The 15,475-nt window shown below is 44.2% G+C and overlaps 1 protein-coding gene across 1 annotated transcript in view; it reads right to left on the bottom strand.

The window, feature by feature from the left end:
• Positions 1–15,475, bottom strand: part of LOC128655639 (oocyte zinc finger protein XlCOF6-like) — a 110,642-nt gene that overhangs the window by 55,863 nt on the left and 39,304 nt on the right. Inside the window, exon 4 of the mRNA XM_053709230.1 lies at positions 601–714. Within this exon, the coding sequence (XP_053565205.1) occupies positions 601–714 (114 nt within the window). The remainder of the gene's footprint in view (positions 1–600; positions 715–15,475) is intronic.

The raw sequence follows: 15,475 nt of genomic DNA, 5'->3' as shown, positions 1-15,475 counted from the left end.
AAATGTTCTAACATTGATTTAAAGGGATACCGTCTATCATATGGGGCACAAAGGTGTATATGTTACAGAAAGGGACTCAGCGAAGTCACAATATCCGAGCTCCAGATGTTAGCGCACCTGAGGCTTTGACTCTTCCGATAACATTTTACTTTCAACTTGTAATACGAGTACAAGAATAGGAGCACTACAGATATAACTGGAGCGGCGTTAGCACTCAGTAGTGCTTATATTTTTGTGCTTCATTTGTAATCTAGGCCTTAGTTATTAATACATGAGCTGCTCACTGACTTGTGTCTGCTGTGTAACCATCTGAGAAAATATAACCTATTTATTTGAGGCAAAATGTCACCATCACATAATATTCCCTATACTTAACCCCTTATTGACAGACATACCTTGTACGTCCTTGGTCGTTAAGAGTTTAACTAGCGCAGCTTCGCCGGCAGTGGTGAAGCTATGCTAGGACTGCATACCTTACTTCCAGAGGCATACAAATATAGCGCAAACCTGCGCTATATCTGGCAGATGTTTGAGGGTATGTCAACCCCCGCTGATGTACAGGGTACATCAGTGGTTAAGGTGTTAATTAATGCTAATCACCTGTAGCGGTATTTATAGGAACTTCATCCTCCTCAGTCTTCACGTAATTACACACATACGGTTCTCCTCCGTGCTCAACCACTGAGCCATCTGAAGGCGTCACATCCATACGGCCTGTGCAAAAAGAATATACATGCACATGTGTAAGCTGTTTCTAGTACTCATAGAGTGTATCAATGTTTCTCTCATTATATATCAATAAAATATCATGTGATGACAAGAGAATTATTTAGTAGACTATCACACTTACTATGCACACTCACCTGTAACTCACACACAATATATGTGCACACTCACCTGTAACTCACACACAATATATGTGCACACTCCCCTGTAACTCACACACAATATATGTGCACACTCACCTGTAACCCACATGCCTCCCACACAATATATATGCACACTCACCTGTAACCCCTGTACCTCACACACAATATACGTGCACACTCAGCTTTAACCCACGTACTTCATACACAATATACATGCACACTCACCTATAACCCATGTAATTCACACACAATATACCTCACACACAATATACGTGCACACTCAGCTTTAACCCACATACTTCATACACAATATACATGCACACTCACCTATAACCCGCGTATCTCACACACAATATACAAGCACACTCACCTATAACCTATGTAACTCACACACAATATACCTCACACACAATATACATGCACACTCAGCTGTAACACACGTACCTCATACACAATATACATGCACACTCACCTATAAACCATGTAACTCACACACAATATACCTCACACACAATATACGTGCACACTCAGCTGTAACCCACGTACCTCATACACAATATACATGCACACTCACCTATAAACCATGTAACTCACACACAATATACGTGCACACTCAGCTGTAACCCACGTACCTCACACACAATATATGTGTACACTCAGCTTTAACCCATGTACTTCATACACAATATCCATGCACACTCACCTATAACCCATGTAACTCACACACAATATACCTCACACACAATATACGTGCACACTCGGCTTTAACCCACGTACTTCATACACAATATACATGCACTCTCACCTATAACCCCCGTATCTCACACACAATATACATGCACACTCACCTATAACCTATGTAACTCACACACAATATACCTCACACACAATATACATGCACACTCAGCTGTAACCCACGTACCTCACACACAATATATGTGCACACTCACTTGTAACCCCCGTATCTCACACACAATATATGTGCACACTCACCTGTAACCCCCGTATCTCACACGCAATATACGTGCACACTCACCTATAACCTATGTAACTCACACACATTATACCTCACACACAATATACATGCACTCAGCTGTAACCCACGTACCTCATACACAATATACATGCACACTCACCTATAAACCATGTAACTCACACACAATATACCTCACACACAATATACGTGCACACTCACCTATAACCCCTGTATCTCACACACAATATACATGCACACTCACCTATAACCTATGTAACTCACACACATTATACCTCACACACAATATACATGCACTCAGCTGTAACCCACGTACCTCATACACAATATACATGCACACTCACCTATAACTAGGGTTGCCACCCGTCCCTTAAAATACAGAACACTTATAAGTTACACATGCTGCAGAGAAACACGATACATGTTCCTCCCTGCACACCCTGCAGCATGTGTAACTCATAAGTGTCCAGGAAAACATGGCTGAGGTGGCAACCCTACCTATAACCCATGTAACTCACACACAATATATGTGCACACTCAGCTGTAACCCACAAGCTTCAAACACAAAATACGTGCACACTCAGCTGTAACCCACGTACTTCATACACAATATTCATGCACACTCAGCTGTAACCCACGTAACTCATACACAATATTCATGCACACTCAGCTGTAACCCACGTACCTCATACACAATATTCATGCACACTCAGCTATAACCCCACTGTTAGGGTTTTTTCCCTGCTTTGTTTGCCATGTGCTGCTGGCAGCCATTTTGCTCACCTTTTCTTGCTGAATCTGGTGCAGAGTGTGTGATGCTGCTCATTTCCTGCACTCCTTTATAATGGTCAGACTGTTGTACATCATCCGTGTGAGACAGGTTGCAGTCTCAGAATTGTGATGTGATCACTTATTATTTAAAGGGCCTCTGTTCAGTATGCTTTGCCCTTGCGTTGTCTCAGACCTGTTTGTGAGTTCCTGTGTATTACCTGGCTAGTCTGACGTCTCTTCTGGTTCCTGATCCCTGGCTTGTTCCTGATTCCGGCTCGTCTGACTACTCGATTTGGCTCCTGACTCAGCTCGGCTGACTACCAGCTCTGGTTTTGACACTTGGCTTGTTATTTGACTTATGGACTTTTTATTATTTTTGTTATTAATAAAGGTGTGATTATTTTTGCACTTCTTGTCTCAGTCTGATTACTGGCACTCTGACATTACGCAAGGGCTATGAATCCTGATGGTGCTAATAATCCACCTTTACTTAAAATCATTTCCAGGATTGAGGAACAGGATCACCGCTTGGATCAATTTGCACTAGCCCTGCAAACCCTGCTGACTCGCACTGCACGTTTGGAGCAGAGTGTCCCACAAGTTATGGCTGCTCCTGTTTCTGCTGCTGCACCTAGTCCTACCAGGAGCATGTCTGGTTCTGCACCTCTACCTCATTGTTATGGAGGCGATCCTAATCAGTGCAGAGGGTTTTTGAACCAGGTGGGCATTTACTTTGAGATGTTACCTCAGGCATTTCCCTCTGACAGAGCTAAGGTGGGATTTCTCATCTCTTTACTCTCTGACACAGCTCTTGCCTGGGCTAATCCCTTGTGGGAGACTAATACACCTGTGATTTCTAATTACCCTGAATTTGTGGCCTCCTTTCGAAGGGTGTTTGATGTTCCGGCTCGCTCCTCCTCTGCTGCCAAATGACTCATGTCCATTCAGCAAGTTATGAGATCTGTTGCTCAGTATGCCATTGAGTTCCGTACGTTTGCCGCAGAGGTTAGTTGGAACAATGAAGCCCTTGTTGCCACCTTCTTTCATGGGCTTTCTGATGTGATTAAAGACGAAGTTGCTGCCAGACATTTATCAGAGGATCTTGAGGCTTTGGTGTCTTTTTTAATCCTAATTGACATCAGACTCAGAGAGAGGCTCTCTTTCAAGCAGTGCTTGCGTAAGCCTCCTGTACCGTTGTCTCCTATGTTGTCATTCCCACCCATGCCTCCATCTACTCCCATGTCTCCTAGTCCCGAGTCACCAGGTACTGCTGTGCCAATGCAGTTGGAATTTTCGCGTCTCTCCGCGGCGGAGAGGGCCTTTAGGAGGAGGGAGGGGCTCTGTCTCTATTGCGGGTTACAGGGCCACCTTTTAAAGTTTTGTCCTACACGGTCGATTGAACGCTCGCACCTAGGGTCCTGACGGGGGCAGACCTTGGGTGGTTTATACTCGTCCCTGGAACCACTACAGGAGAAACCTTTGGTCACAGTTGTCCTTTCCTGGGTGGACTCCTCCATAGTCACCCAGGCAATTGTTGACTCCGGTGCTGCGGGCTATTTCATTAACAGTGCTTTTATATCACAGCACTTTATTCCTGTATTGCCTCGGTCCGTTTCACTTGCTATTGAGGCCATTGATGGCAGGCCTCTTCAGCCTGCACTCGTTACTCACGAAACCACTCTGTTATCCATGGCTGTTGGGGCTCTCCATTTTGAAACACTCCAGTTCCAGGTGATTAACTCTCTGCATTTTCCGGTTGTTCTGGGTTATCCCTGGCTCCAAAAGCACAATCCCAGTCTCAACTGGCGTAGGTCTGAAATTTTGTCGTGGTCTCCGCAATGTATTTCCCTTTGTCTTCGGAAACCAGTCAAAGTCCTGTGCACTTCTTCGGTATCTCAGTAGCCTGTGGAGTACCGATAGTTCCAAGACGTTTTTGACAAGGTGCGTGCCGGTACGTTGCCTCCTCAACACTCTTACTATTGTGCCATAGACCTGCAACCCAGAGCCATTCCTCCTCGGGCCGGGTTTACCCTCTCTCGGTTGCAGAGAATTGTGCTATGGAGGAGTATGTTGCCGATGCTCTGTCACAGGGGATCATCCGTAAATCCTGCTCTCCTGCAGGGGCTGCCTTCTTCTTCGTGTAGAAAAAGGGTGGCGAGTAAAGACCATGTATCATTTATAGGGGTCTTAATGGTCTTACCATTAAGAATGCTTACCCTATTCCACTCATTACGGAACTCTTTGACCGCCTCAAGGGAGCTACGGTCTTTTCTAAACTTGATTTGAGATGAGCATACAATCTCGTTAGGATTAAGGAGGGCCACGAATGAAAAACAGCATTTAACACCAGGAGTGGGCATTATGAGTACCTTGTAATGCCCTTTGGCCTATGTAATGCTTCAGCTGTTTTCCAGGAATTTATTAATGATGTTCTACGAGATATGTTGCAACAGTGTGTTGTGGTGTACTTAGATGATATCCTCATACACTCACCCACTCTTGAGGCTCATCGTTCTGATGTTACACGGGTACTTCAGAGACTATGTGAGAATGGCCTGTTTTGTAAACTCGAGAAATGTGAGTTCCATCAGACTCAAGTAACCTCTCTAGGTTATGTAATCTCCGTTGCAGGGTTCTTCATGGATCCTGACAAGTTGTCTGCAGTCCTGCAGTGGCCTCGCCCAGTTGGTCTTCGCTCTATTCAATGTTTTTTGGGCTTTGCCAATTACTATAAGAAGTTTATTAAAAAAAATTCTTCCTTGGTCAAACCTATCACTGACATGACCCGTAAGGAGAATGATCCACTCCATTGGTCACCTACTGCCAATAAGGTTTTTGAGTGTCTTAAGACTGCCTTTGCAGCCGCTCCAGTTCTGGCTCATCCTAACCCTTTCCTACCTTTTGTTCTTGAGGTTGATGCGTCTGAGACTGGAGTAGGTGACCACTTGTCTCAACGTCCTACGCCTGACGGTTCCTTGCATCTGTGCGGTTTCTTCTCTAAGAATTTGTCTCCGGCGGAGTGCAATTATGAAATTGGCGTCAGGGAATTATTGGCCATAATTTTGGCACTCAAGGAATGGAGGCACCTTCTTGAGGGTACTAGCGTACCAGTGCTCATTCTTACTGACCACAATGTTTGTCGCCCAGACAGGCCAGATGGTCACTATTTTTGTCTTGGTTTAATTATGTGGTCTCCTAACTGTCTGGTAGTAAGAATGTTAGGGCTGATGCCCTCTCTCGTCAATTTTCGCCTCTGTCCAAGGAGGAGTCTGTACCTATTCCAGTTATACCTTCTGACCATATTTTGGCCACCATACGTACTAATTTGACTTCTCCCTTAAGGGAGGAGATCCTGGCTGCACAAACCAATGCACCCCCTGAGAAACCTAGTGGTAAGTGCTTTGTACCTGAGAATCTTCAAACTTACCACTATCCTAAAGACGGAGGTCACCCGGACAAGAACCAAATTATTTGGTCTGTCACTCGACAATTCTGGTGGCCAGGTCTTCGTTCTGATGTTGCTGCATATGTTGCCTCCTGCTCAGTCTGTGCACAGAATAAGACTCCTCGACGTCTACCTGTGGGTCTTCTTCAACCTATTGCTAATGGTGAGCGTCCTTGGACACATCTTTCCATGGACTTCATTGTCAAGCTCCCTGTTTTTAATGTCAATACTGTTATCCTTGAAGAAGTTGCCTACTGCTCAGGCGCTTGCTTCAATTTTTGCCCGGGAAGTCTTCCGTTTACATGGGTTACCCAAGGAGATAGTCTAGGACCGGGGTAGCCAGTTTGTCTCCAGATTTTGGCGTTCCTTTTGTGCTCAAATGGGGATCCAGCTTTCCTTCTCTTCGGCATATCACCCTCAATCCAATGGAGCTGCGGAACAGTCTAATCAAGCTCTGGAACAGTTCCTCCATTGCAATGTCTCAGAAGACCACAATAATTGGTCTGAACTGTTACCTTGGGCAGAGTTCGCTCGTAATAGTGCTATTAATGCTTCCTCCCAGTTATCCCCGTTCATGGTGAATTATGGGTTTCAACCATCCTTGTTGCCCGATTCATTCATGTCTCAGGGAATTCCGGCTTTCGAGGAGCATCTCCAGCAACTCCATTCCACGTGGGTGCAGATTCAGGATTGCCTTTATCGTTCTATGCAGCGCCAAAAGTTACAGGCTAATCGTAGGCGTCTGCCCGCGCCTTCCTACCAGGTTGGTGAGAGGGTTTGGCTGTCTTCCCGCAACTTAAACCTTTGTGTGCCTTCCAAAAAACTGGCTCCCCGTTATGTTGGACCCTTTCGGATACTCCGACGGGTCAATCCTGTGGCCTATGCTCTTGACCTTCCACCTGCAATGTGCATCTCCAATGTTTTTCATGTCTCCCTCTTGAAACCATTGGTTTGTAATCAGTTTCCCACTATGTTGCCTCGTCCCCGTCCTATCTTTGTTGACAAGCATGAAGAATATGAGGTCAGCAGCATTATTGACTCTTGTATGTCCAGGGGTCGCATACAGTATTTGGTTCACTGGAGGGGTTACTGTCCGGAGGATCGCTCATGGGTTCCTTCCTCTGATGTTCATGCTCCTGCCCTACTCCGTGCCTTCCATGCCCGTTTCCCCAATAAGCCTTTTGTCCTCCCGCAGGGGAGGTGTCGTTGAGGGGAGGGTACTGTCAGGGTTTTTTCCCTGCTTTGTTTGCCATGTGCTGCTGGCAGCCATTTTACTCACCTTTCTTGCTGAATCTGGTTCAGAGTGTGTGATGCTGCTCATTTCCTGAACTCTTATGGCCAGACTGTTGTACATCGTCCGTGTGAGACAGGTTGCAGTCTCAGAATTGTGATGTCATCACTTATTATTTAAATATTATTGTTTGTGAGTTCCTGCGTATTACCTGGCTAGTCTGACGTCTCTTCTGGTTCCAGATCCCTGGCTTGTTCCTGATTCTGGCTCGTCTGACTACTCGCTTTGGCTCCTGACTCGGCTCATCTGACTACCAGCTCTGGTTTTGACTCCTGGCTTGTTATTTGACTTATGGACTTTTTATTATTTTTGTTATTAATAAAGGTGTGATTATTTTTGCACTTCTTGTCTCGGTCTGATTCTTGGCACTATGACAGCCACGTACCTCACACACAATATATGTGCACACTCACCTCTAACCCCCGTATCTCACACACATTATATGTGCACACTTACCTGTAACCCCCGTATCTCACACACAATATACGTCCACACTCACCTGTAACCGACGTATCTCCTACACAATATATGTGCACACTCAGCTGTAACCAACGTACCTCACACACAATATATATGCACACTCACATGTAACCCACATACCTCACACACAATATATGTACACACTCAGCTGTAACCCACATGCTTCACACACAAAATATGTGCACACTCAGATGTAACCCACGTACCTCATACACAATATTCATGCACACTCAGCTGTAACCCACATATCTCACAAACAATATACATACACACTCACCTGTAAGCTACCTTTCTCTCACACAATATACGTGCACACTCACCTGTAACCTACGTATGTCACACACAATATATGTGCACACTCACCTGTAACCCACGTATCTCATACACAATATATGTGCACACTCACCTGTAACCCACGTACCTCATACACAATATTCATGCACACTCAGCTGTAACCCACATGCCTCACAAATAACATATGTACATACTCACCTGTAAACCCCATATCTCATACACAATATACGTGCACACTGAGCTGTAACCCACATTTCTCACAAACAATATATGTGCACACTCAACTGTAACCAACGTACCTCACACGCAATATTCATGCGCACTCAGCTGTAACCCACGCACCTCACACACACAATATACGTGCACACTTACCTGTAAACCACTTACCTCACACACAATATATATGCACACCCGCCTGTAACCCCCGTATCTCATACACAATATACATGCACACTCACCTATAACCCATGTAACTCACACACAATATACGTGCACACTCAGCTGTAACCCACATGCTTCACAAAAAATATACATGCACACTCAGCTGTAACCCACATACACGACAAACAATATACGTGCACACTCAGCTATAACCCACGTACCTCACACACAATATTCATGCACACTCAGCTATAACCCACATATCTCACAAACAATATACGTGCACACTCAACTGTAACCCACGTACCTCACACACAATATATGTGCACACTCACCTGTAACCCAAGTATCTCATACACAATATATGTGCACACTCATCTGTAACCCCCATATCTCACACAATATACGTGCAAACTCACCTGTAACCCATGTACCTCACACACAATATATGTGCACACTCAGCTGTAACCCACGTACCTCATACACAATATACAAGCACACTCACCTATAACCCATGTAACTCACACACAATATATGTGCACACTCAGCTGTAACCCACATGCTTCACACACAACATACATGCACACTCAGCTGTAACCCCAGAGGCAGAACTTTTTTTCACTTTCTGCAATGAGATTGTTTTTTAAAATTAGGCAGTTACACTTAAGCACACGTTTAATTGCAATGTGCTGATTAACTGGAGAATAAAGCAATTTTAAAAAGTTTTATAATATAGTGCAGTAGTTGATAATTGGATGGCAAATTATATGCAGCCAAAAAAAATAATTGTCTCTTCAATAAAAAAAAATCCTATTCTCTTGGTCTAATATAGAAATCTACTGCATATTCAAAAAACACTTTGCCATGGATGCACTGTGATAAGGAAAACTTAAACTGTGCAGCCAGAGCTCAGCACTGTTTGAAAAGAACAGCCTGGTGTGGAGCAGTGCTGCAAAGTTAAATCTCTAACAGTTCCTGCATGTGTCCTGTTCTTTCTGCAGACATGATGCATTTTCTGCGATGACATCTCAGTTCACTGTATGTTCTGCCTTGGGGGCTGTAACCCACATACCTCACAAACAATATACGTGCACACTCAGCTATAACTCATGTACCTCATACACAATATTCATGCACACTCAGCTGTAACCCACTGTAATGATTAGCAAGTCTGTTGCTGCTTCTTTGGTCTGAATACAGGTATTCTCTTGTAAATATTTTATATGTCTCATGTGATTAAGTCTGACTGCTAGCGAGGAGACAGAGTCTTAATCACCTGATATAATGTAGCACGTTTATTCACCTCAAAATTATAAGTAGTAAGATCAGGTGCAATAATGACAGGGTCTATAGATATGTTTCTACGTTGCACACTGTAGATAGTAACTAGCAGTTTTATTGAGATTTATGAGAGATAAGTAAGCACCCCTTTAAAGTAATACTGTGCCTTTAACTGTTTACCCTTTTAACTAGCCGGATACAGTGAGGCAAAAGTAAAAGTCTGATGTGTCACTCAGTATGTGCCAACATGTAGGGAGAAATGTAAACTCTATCAGCCTGCTGGCCCTTTAAATAGTACACTTTGCGATGAAGATAAGTTCAGAGTGTTAACGGCAATGACATTTGTTATATACGGAACCTGGCTCTAGCAGCTGTGAGCGTGCAGCCTCTCTGATTCTCTCTGCAGACTGCGGGCTGTGTCCGTTAGCGTGGAAATGGTTAGAGCTGCGTGTAGTGCTGTAGCTGTACCGGAAAAGGCAGACAGGTCTTACTTGATGCAGCATAACACGCTGAGAGGTGTTAGTGAAATGGCTTCCGAAATCCTTCAGGGAAAGGTGAGTTCCGCTTGCTTGTCAGCAGGTGATGTCAGCCTTGGAAGTGAAGTAGCTTCAGTAACGGGTGTCAGAGTTAAACACAGTACAAGTTATACTCCGTATTAGGCAAGTAATGAAGAGAGCTGGAGAGAGAGAATGGGTATTAACCTTCAATAAACCAGCAAAGGTTTATGGGAGATGGAAGGTTTTAAAGGAATAGAGAACCTGATAATTGATTCTTAAGGTGATAGTAGAGATGTAACAGAATAAGTTAAGGTGGAACTGAGGTGTTCATGACACATCCCCCCCTCAAAAGAACCTCAAGGAGGTGTCAAGGTGCAGGACGATCAGGATGCCTACGATGCAACACAGACACCAGACGTGGAGCCGAGAGATTGGATGCTGGCTCCCAGGAATCCTCAGAAGAGTCGTACCCTGACCAGCGGACAAGGTACTGGAGTTCACCCTGATACCTTCGGGAGTCGACTATAGAATGTACTTCGTATTCGGGATCAGGTGTCGGTGATTCTAGAGAAGATGGAGAGACATGAATAGAGGGATTACAGGGTTTGACGAGTGACACATGAAAGGTTGGATGTATGCGGTAAGTTGCTGGGAGTTGAAGGGTAACAGTGACAGGGTTACTTATAGTCACTATTGGAAAGGGTCCCACAAACAGTTTATTGAATTTCCTACAAGGTGTAGGTAATTTAAGATTTTTGGTGGCGAGCCAAACCAAGTCACCCACTTTATAGGCAGGTTGGGGACGATGGCGAAGGTCATAAGATCTTTTTTGGGTGGCCTGTGCTTGCTTGATGTTCTCTTGTATGACTGTATAGGTCTGTTTAATGGAATTGACCAAGTCATTTACTTGCGGACAGGGACTGTCTGCAGGTGGTAAGGGGTGGAAACGAGGATGCCTTCCGTAGTTGACATAAAAGGGTGAATATCCTGTGGATGAGTTAGTAGTGTTATTGAAAGAGAATTCTGCCTGGGGAAGGAGCGAAGCCCAAGAATCGTGTTTATGGGAGCAAAAGCATCTTAGGTATTGCTCCAACCATTGATTGGTTCGTTCACATAGTCCATTTGTTTGCGGGTGATAAGATGTAGTCAGGTGTTGTTGAATGCCAAGAGATTGACATAAAGATCTCCAAAACTTGGATGTAAATTGTGATCCTCTGTCACTGAGTACAGATACTGGGAGTCCATGTAGACGAACAATCTCCTTGATAAATAGATCTGCGGTTTGCTGTGCCGTAGGAAGTGAGCCTGTAGGAATGAAATGGGCCATTCTAGAGAATAGGTCGACAACGACGAAGATGACAGTCATGCCACAGGAACTTGGAAGATCAACGATAAAATCCATGGAGATGTAAGCCCATGGATAGTCTGGTAAGGGTAAGGTTTGCAATAGGCCCACAGGAAGTTGATGAGATGGTTTACAGGTTTGACAGGTGGAACAAGAACTAATATATTGTTTCACTGAGAGTCTCATAGAAGGCCACCAGAAGTACCTTTGTAGAAGGTCATAGGTTTTGTGTATTCCCAAGTGACCAGTTAAGGAGGAATCATGAGTTAAGGATAGCACTTTTGTCCGGAGGGATGGTGGTATATAATATCTTGACTTGTTACATAGGATACCGTTTTTATCGGGGGTGAGAGGATAAGTAGCCCTTCTCGTATCCAATTGTTGTTGGTTCTTTAATTCAGTGCTATCAGGTGAAAGTACACCGACTATGGATGTAATGGGGACTATTGTCGAGTTGGGAGGAGCTGTGGAAGGCTTAATATCTTTTCGAGACAGAGCGTCTGCCTTACCATTTCTTGATCCAGGTCGATATGTAATGGTGAATGAGAATCGTGAGAAGTACAAGCTCCACCTGAGCTGGCGAGCTGACAAAGTACGACTAGTTTGGAGGTATTGTAAGTTTTTATGGTCCGTATAAATTACAATTGGATGTTCTGCGCCCTCCAGTAGATGTCTCCACTGGTCAAATGAGGTCTTAATTGCGAGAGGCTCCTTTTCCCCCACAGGATAGTTGAGCTCAGCAGGAGTCTGGAGAAGTAGCATACTGGATGCAGTTGATCCTTTCGTGAGAGTCTCTGAGACAGAATTGATCCGATGGCATATTCGGATGCATCCACTTCCAAAACAAATTGGGCTTTGCTGTTGGGAATGTGTAGCACAGGGGAAGTGACAAAAAGTGATTTCAGGAGTACGAATGCTTTTCGAGCTTCTGGAGTCCAGATGAATGGTTTGGAGGTCCTAGTCAGGTTAGTGAGCGGCCTAGCAATGGCTGCGAAATTGCAGATGAAGCGCCTGTAAAAATTGGCAAGCCTAAAAACCGCTGGACTTCTTTTATGTTGGAAGGATTTGGACAAGTGGTGATGGCTGAGATTTTACTATCCTCCATTAATACCTTGCTTTTGTTGATGCGATAGCCAAGGAATGATACTTCATTTACATGGAAGAGACACTTCTCCAAGTTGACATATAGCTTATGAGTTTGTAATCTGGATAGTACTAACCTGACGTGTTTGACATGTTCAGAGAAGGAGGAAGAATAGATAAGAATATCGTCTAGATAGACCACCAGAAAAGTGTCAAGGATGTCCCTAAAGATGTCATTAATGAAATTCTGGAATGTTGCCGGAGCATTACATAACCCGAATGGCATAACTGTATATTCGAAAAGACCATACCTGGTCCTAAATGCAGTCAGCCACTCGTCTCCGGACCTTATTCTTACAAGGTTGTAGGCACCCCTAAGATCGAGTTTGGTGAAAATAGTGGCGCCTCTTAACCTCTCGATTAACTCGGGAATGAGAGGTAGTGGGTACCTGTTCTTTTTAGTATGCTTGTTTAATTCCCGATAATCTATTATCGGACGTAATGACCCATCCTTGTTTTTCACAAAAAATATGCTGGCTCCAGCAGGGGAGGTGGATGGCTGAATAAAACCTTTTTTAAGATTATCAGTGATATAGGTTTTTAGATGAGCCAACTCAGGTCTAGAAAGAGGATAGATGTGGCCGTAGGGAATGGTTGCCCCGGGAAGTAGGTCTATGGGGCAATCGTAAGGCCTATGTGGGGGCAACGACTCGGCTTCAGTTTTATTGAAGACAGCAGAAAAGTCAAGATATTGTGCAGGAATAGGAGATGAAGAAGTGGTGAACAAGTGAGTGTTTGGAAAACAGGTTGAGACACAGTATGAAGAGGAGAATGAAATGGTGAGGGTATCCCAATGTACCAGAGGTTGGTGGAGTTGCAGCCAAGTGATTCCCAGAACAATAGGGTAAATGGGAGAAGAGATAATGTCAAAGGAGATAGTTTCAGTGTGACCAGGTGGAGAAGAAACGAGTAATGGAATAGTTTGTTGAGAGACTGGACCGGATGCTAAATGTGAACCATCAATGACTTTTAGAGGCAAAGGTGTGCTTTTAAACTGAAAGGGTATTTTATTTAATTCAACCAAACGTAAATAAATAAAGTTGTCGCAAACGCCTGTATCGATGATGGCGTTACACTCTATCCTGTGTCGATCCCACTGCAAAAGCAAGGGAATGGTAAGTTAAGCTGTAGCAGAGGTTTTAGTGTGGAAACAGTGTTTTATGTTACGCATCTCACCTATCTTCTGCTTTAGTAGGAGAGGGCAATCCTTAACTGCATGATCAATGCCAGCGCAGTACATACATAAATTCAAAGATCGGCGTCTAGCCTTTTCCTGCGGGGTAAGTGGACCCCTAATAAAACTGATGTCCATGGGTTGGTCGGACGGTGGACTAACGGTTGGTGGAGTAGGAAGTACTCTGCGTACTGGTGCTGTAGATGGGGTTTTTTCTTGCTTCCTCTCTCTAAGGCATCTGTCAATTGTAATCGTGAGAGCATAGTGGTCGTCAAGGCGATCCGGTATACCAATCTTGGAGAGCTCATCCTTGATCTCCTCTGCAAGTCCGAGACGGTATTGGTTTTTTAAAGATACCTCATTCCAGAGGGAATCTCTAGCCCAGATTTTAAATCTGGTAATGTACTCCTCTACCGGTGCCTTTGACTGCTTTAAGTTCCTGAGTTTACTCTCTGCAGTTATTTGGCGGTAGGGGTCATCGTAGAGGCCTGATAATGCCTTTAAGAAGGCATCCAGGGAATTTAGAATGGGGTCCTGTGTCTCATAAAATGAGTCTGCCCAGGCCCTTGGTTCTCCCCTGAGATAGGAGAGTACGGTTAGTACCTTGGACCTATCAGTCGCATAAGTCCTAGGACGAAGGTCAAAAAGCAAAAGGCATGCATTCCTAAACTGCCTAAACGTGGAACAATCTCCAGAAAATTTCTCCGGGTAGGAGACTTGAGGTTCCGCTTGATGATCAGTTCCAGAGTTCCTATTTGACAGTGCTTCCCTTAAACAGGCTTTGAGACTCTGGTTTTCTACCTGCAGCTCTCTAAAAGCCTGAGTCAGGTTGTCTAAGCGCTGAGTGAGGGTATGGATTTGTGGTGTCAGGTCACTGGGCTCCATTATCAATATAGATATGGCTGGTTTATTATGTAATGATTAGCAAGTCTGTTGCTGCTTCTTTGGTCTGAATACAGGTATTCTCTTGTAAATATTTTATATGTCTCATGTGATTAAGTCTGACTGCTAGCGAGGAGACAGAGTCTTAATCACCTGATATAATGTAGCCCGGTTATTCACCTCAAAATTATAAGTAGTAAGATCAGGTGCAATAATGACAGGGTCTATAGATATGTTTCTACGTTGCACACTGTATATAGTAACTAGCAGTTTTATTGAGATTTATGAGAGATAAGTAAGCACCCCTTTAAAGTAATACTGTGCCTTTAACTGTTTACCCTTTTAACTAGCCGGATACAGTGAGGCAAAAGTAAAAGTCTGATGTGTCACTCAGTATGTGCCAACATGTAGGGAGAAATGTAAACTCTATCAGCCTGCTGGCCCTTTAAATAGTACACTTTGCGATGAAGATACGTTCAGAGTGTTAACGGCAATGACATTTGTTATATACGGAACCTGGCTCTAGCAGCTGTGAGCGTGCAGCCTCTCTGATTCTCTCTGCAGACTGCGAGCTGTGTCCGTTAGCGTGGAAATGGTTAGAGCTGCGTGTAGTGCTGTAGCTGTACCG

Source organism: Bombina bombina, chromosome 4 (genome assembly GCF_027579735.1).
Source record: "Bombina bombina isolate aBomBom1 chromosome 4, aBomBom1.pri, whole genome shotgun sequence".
Taxonomy (NCBI): Eukaryota; Metazoa; Chordata; class Amphibia; order Anura; family Bombinatoridae; genus Bombina; species Bombina bombina.
This window is presented reverse-complemented; position numbering and strand designations above follow the sequence as displayed.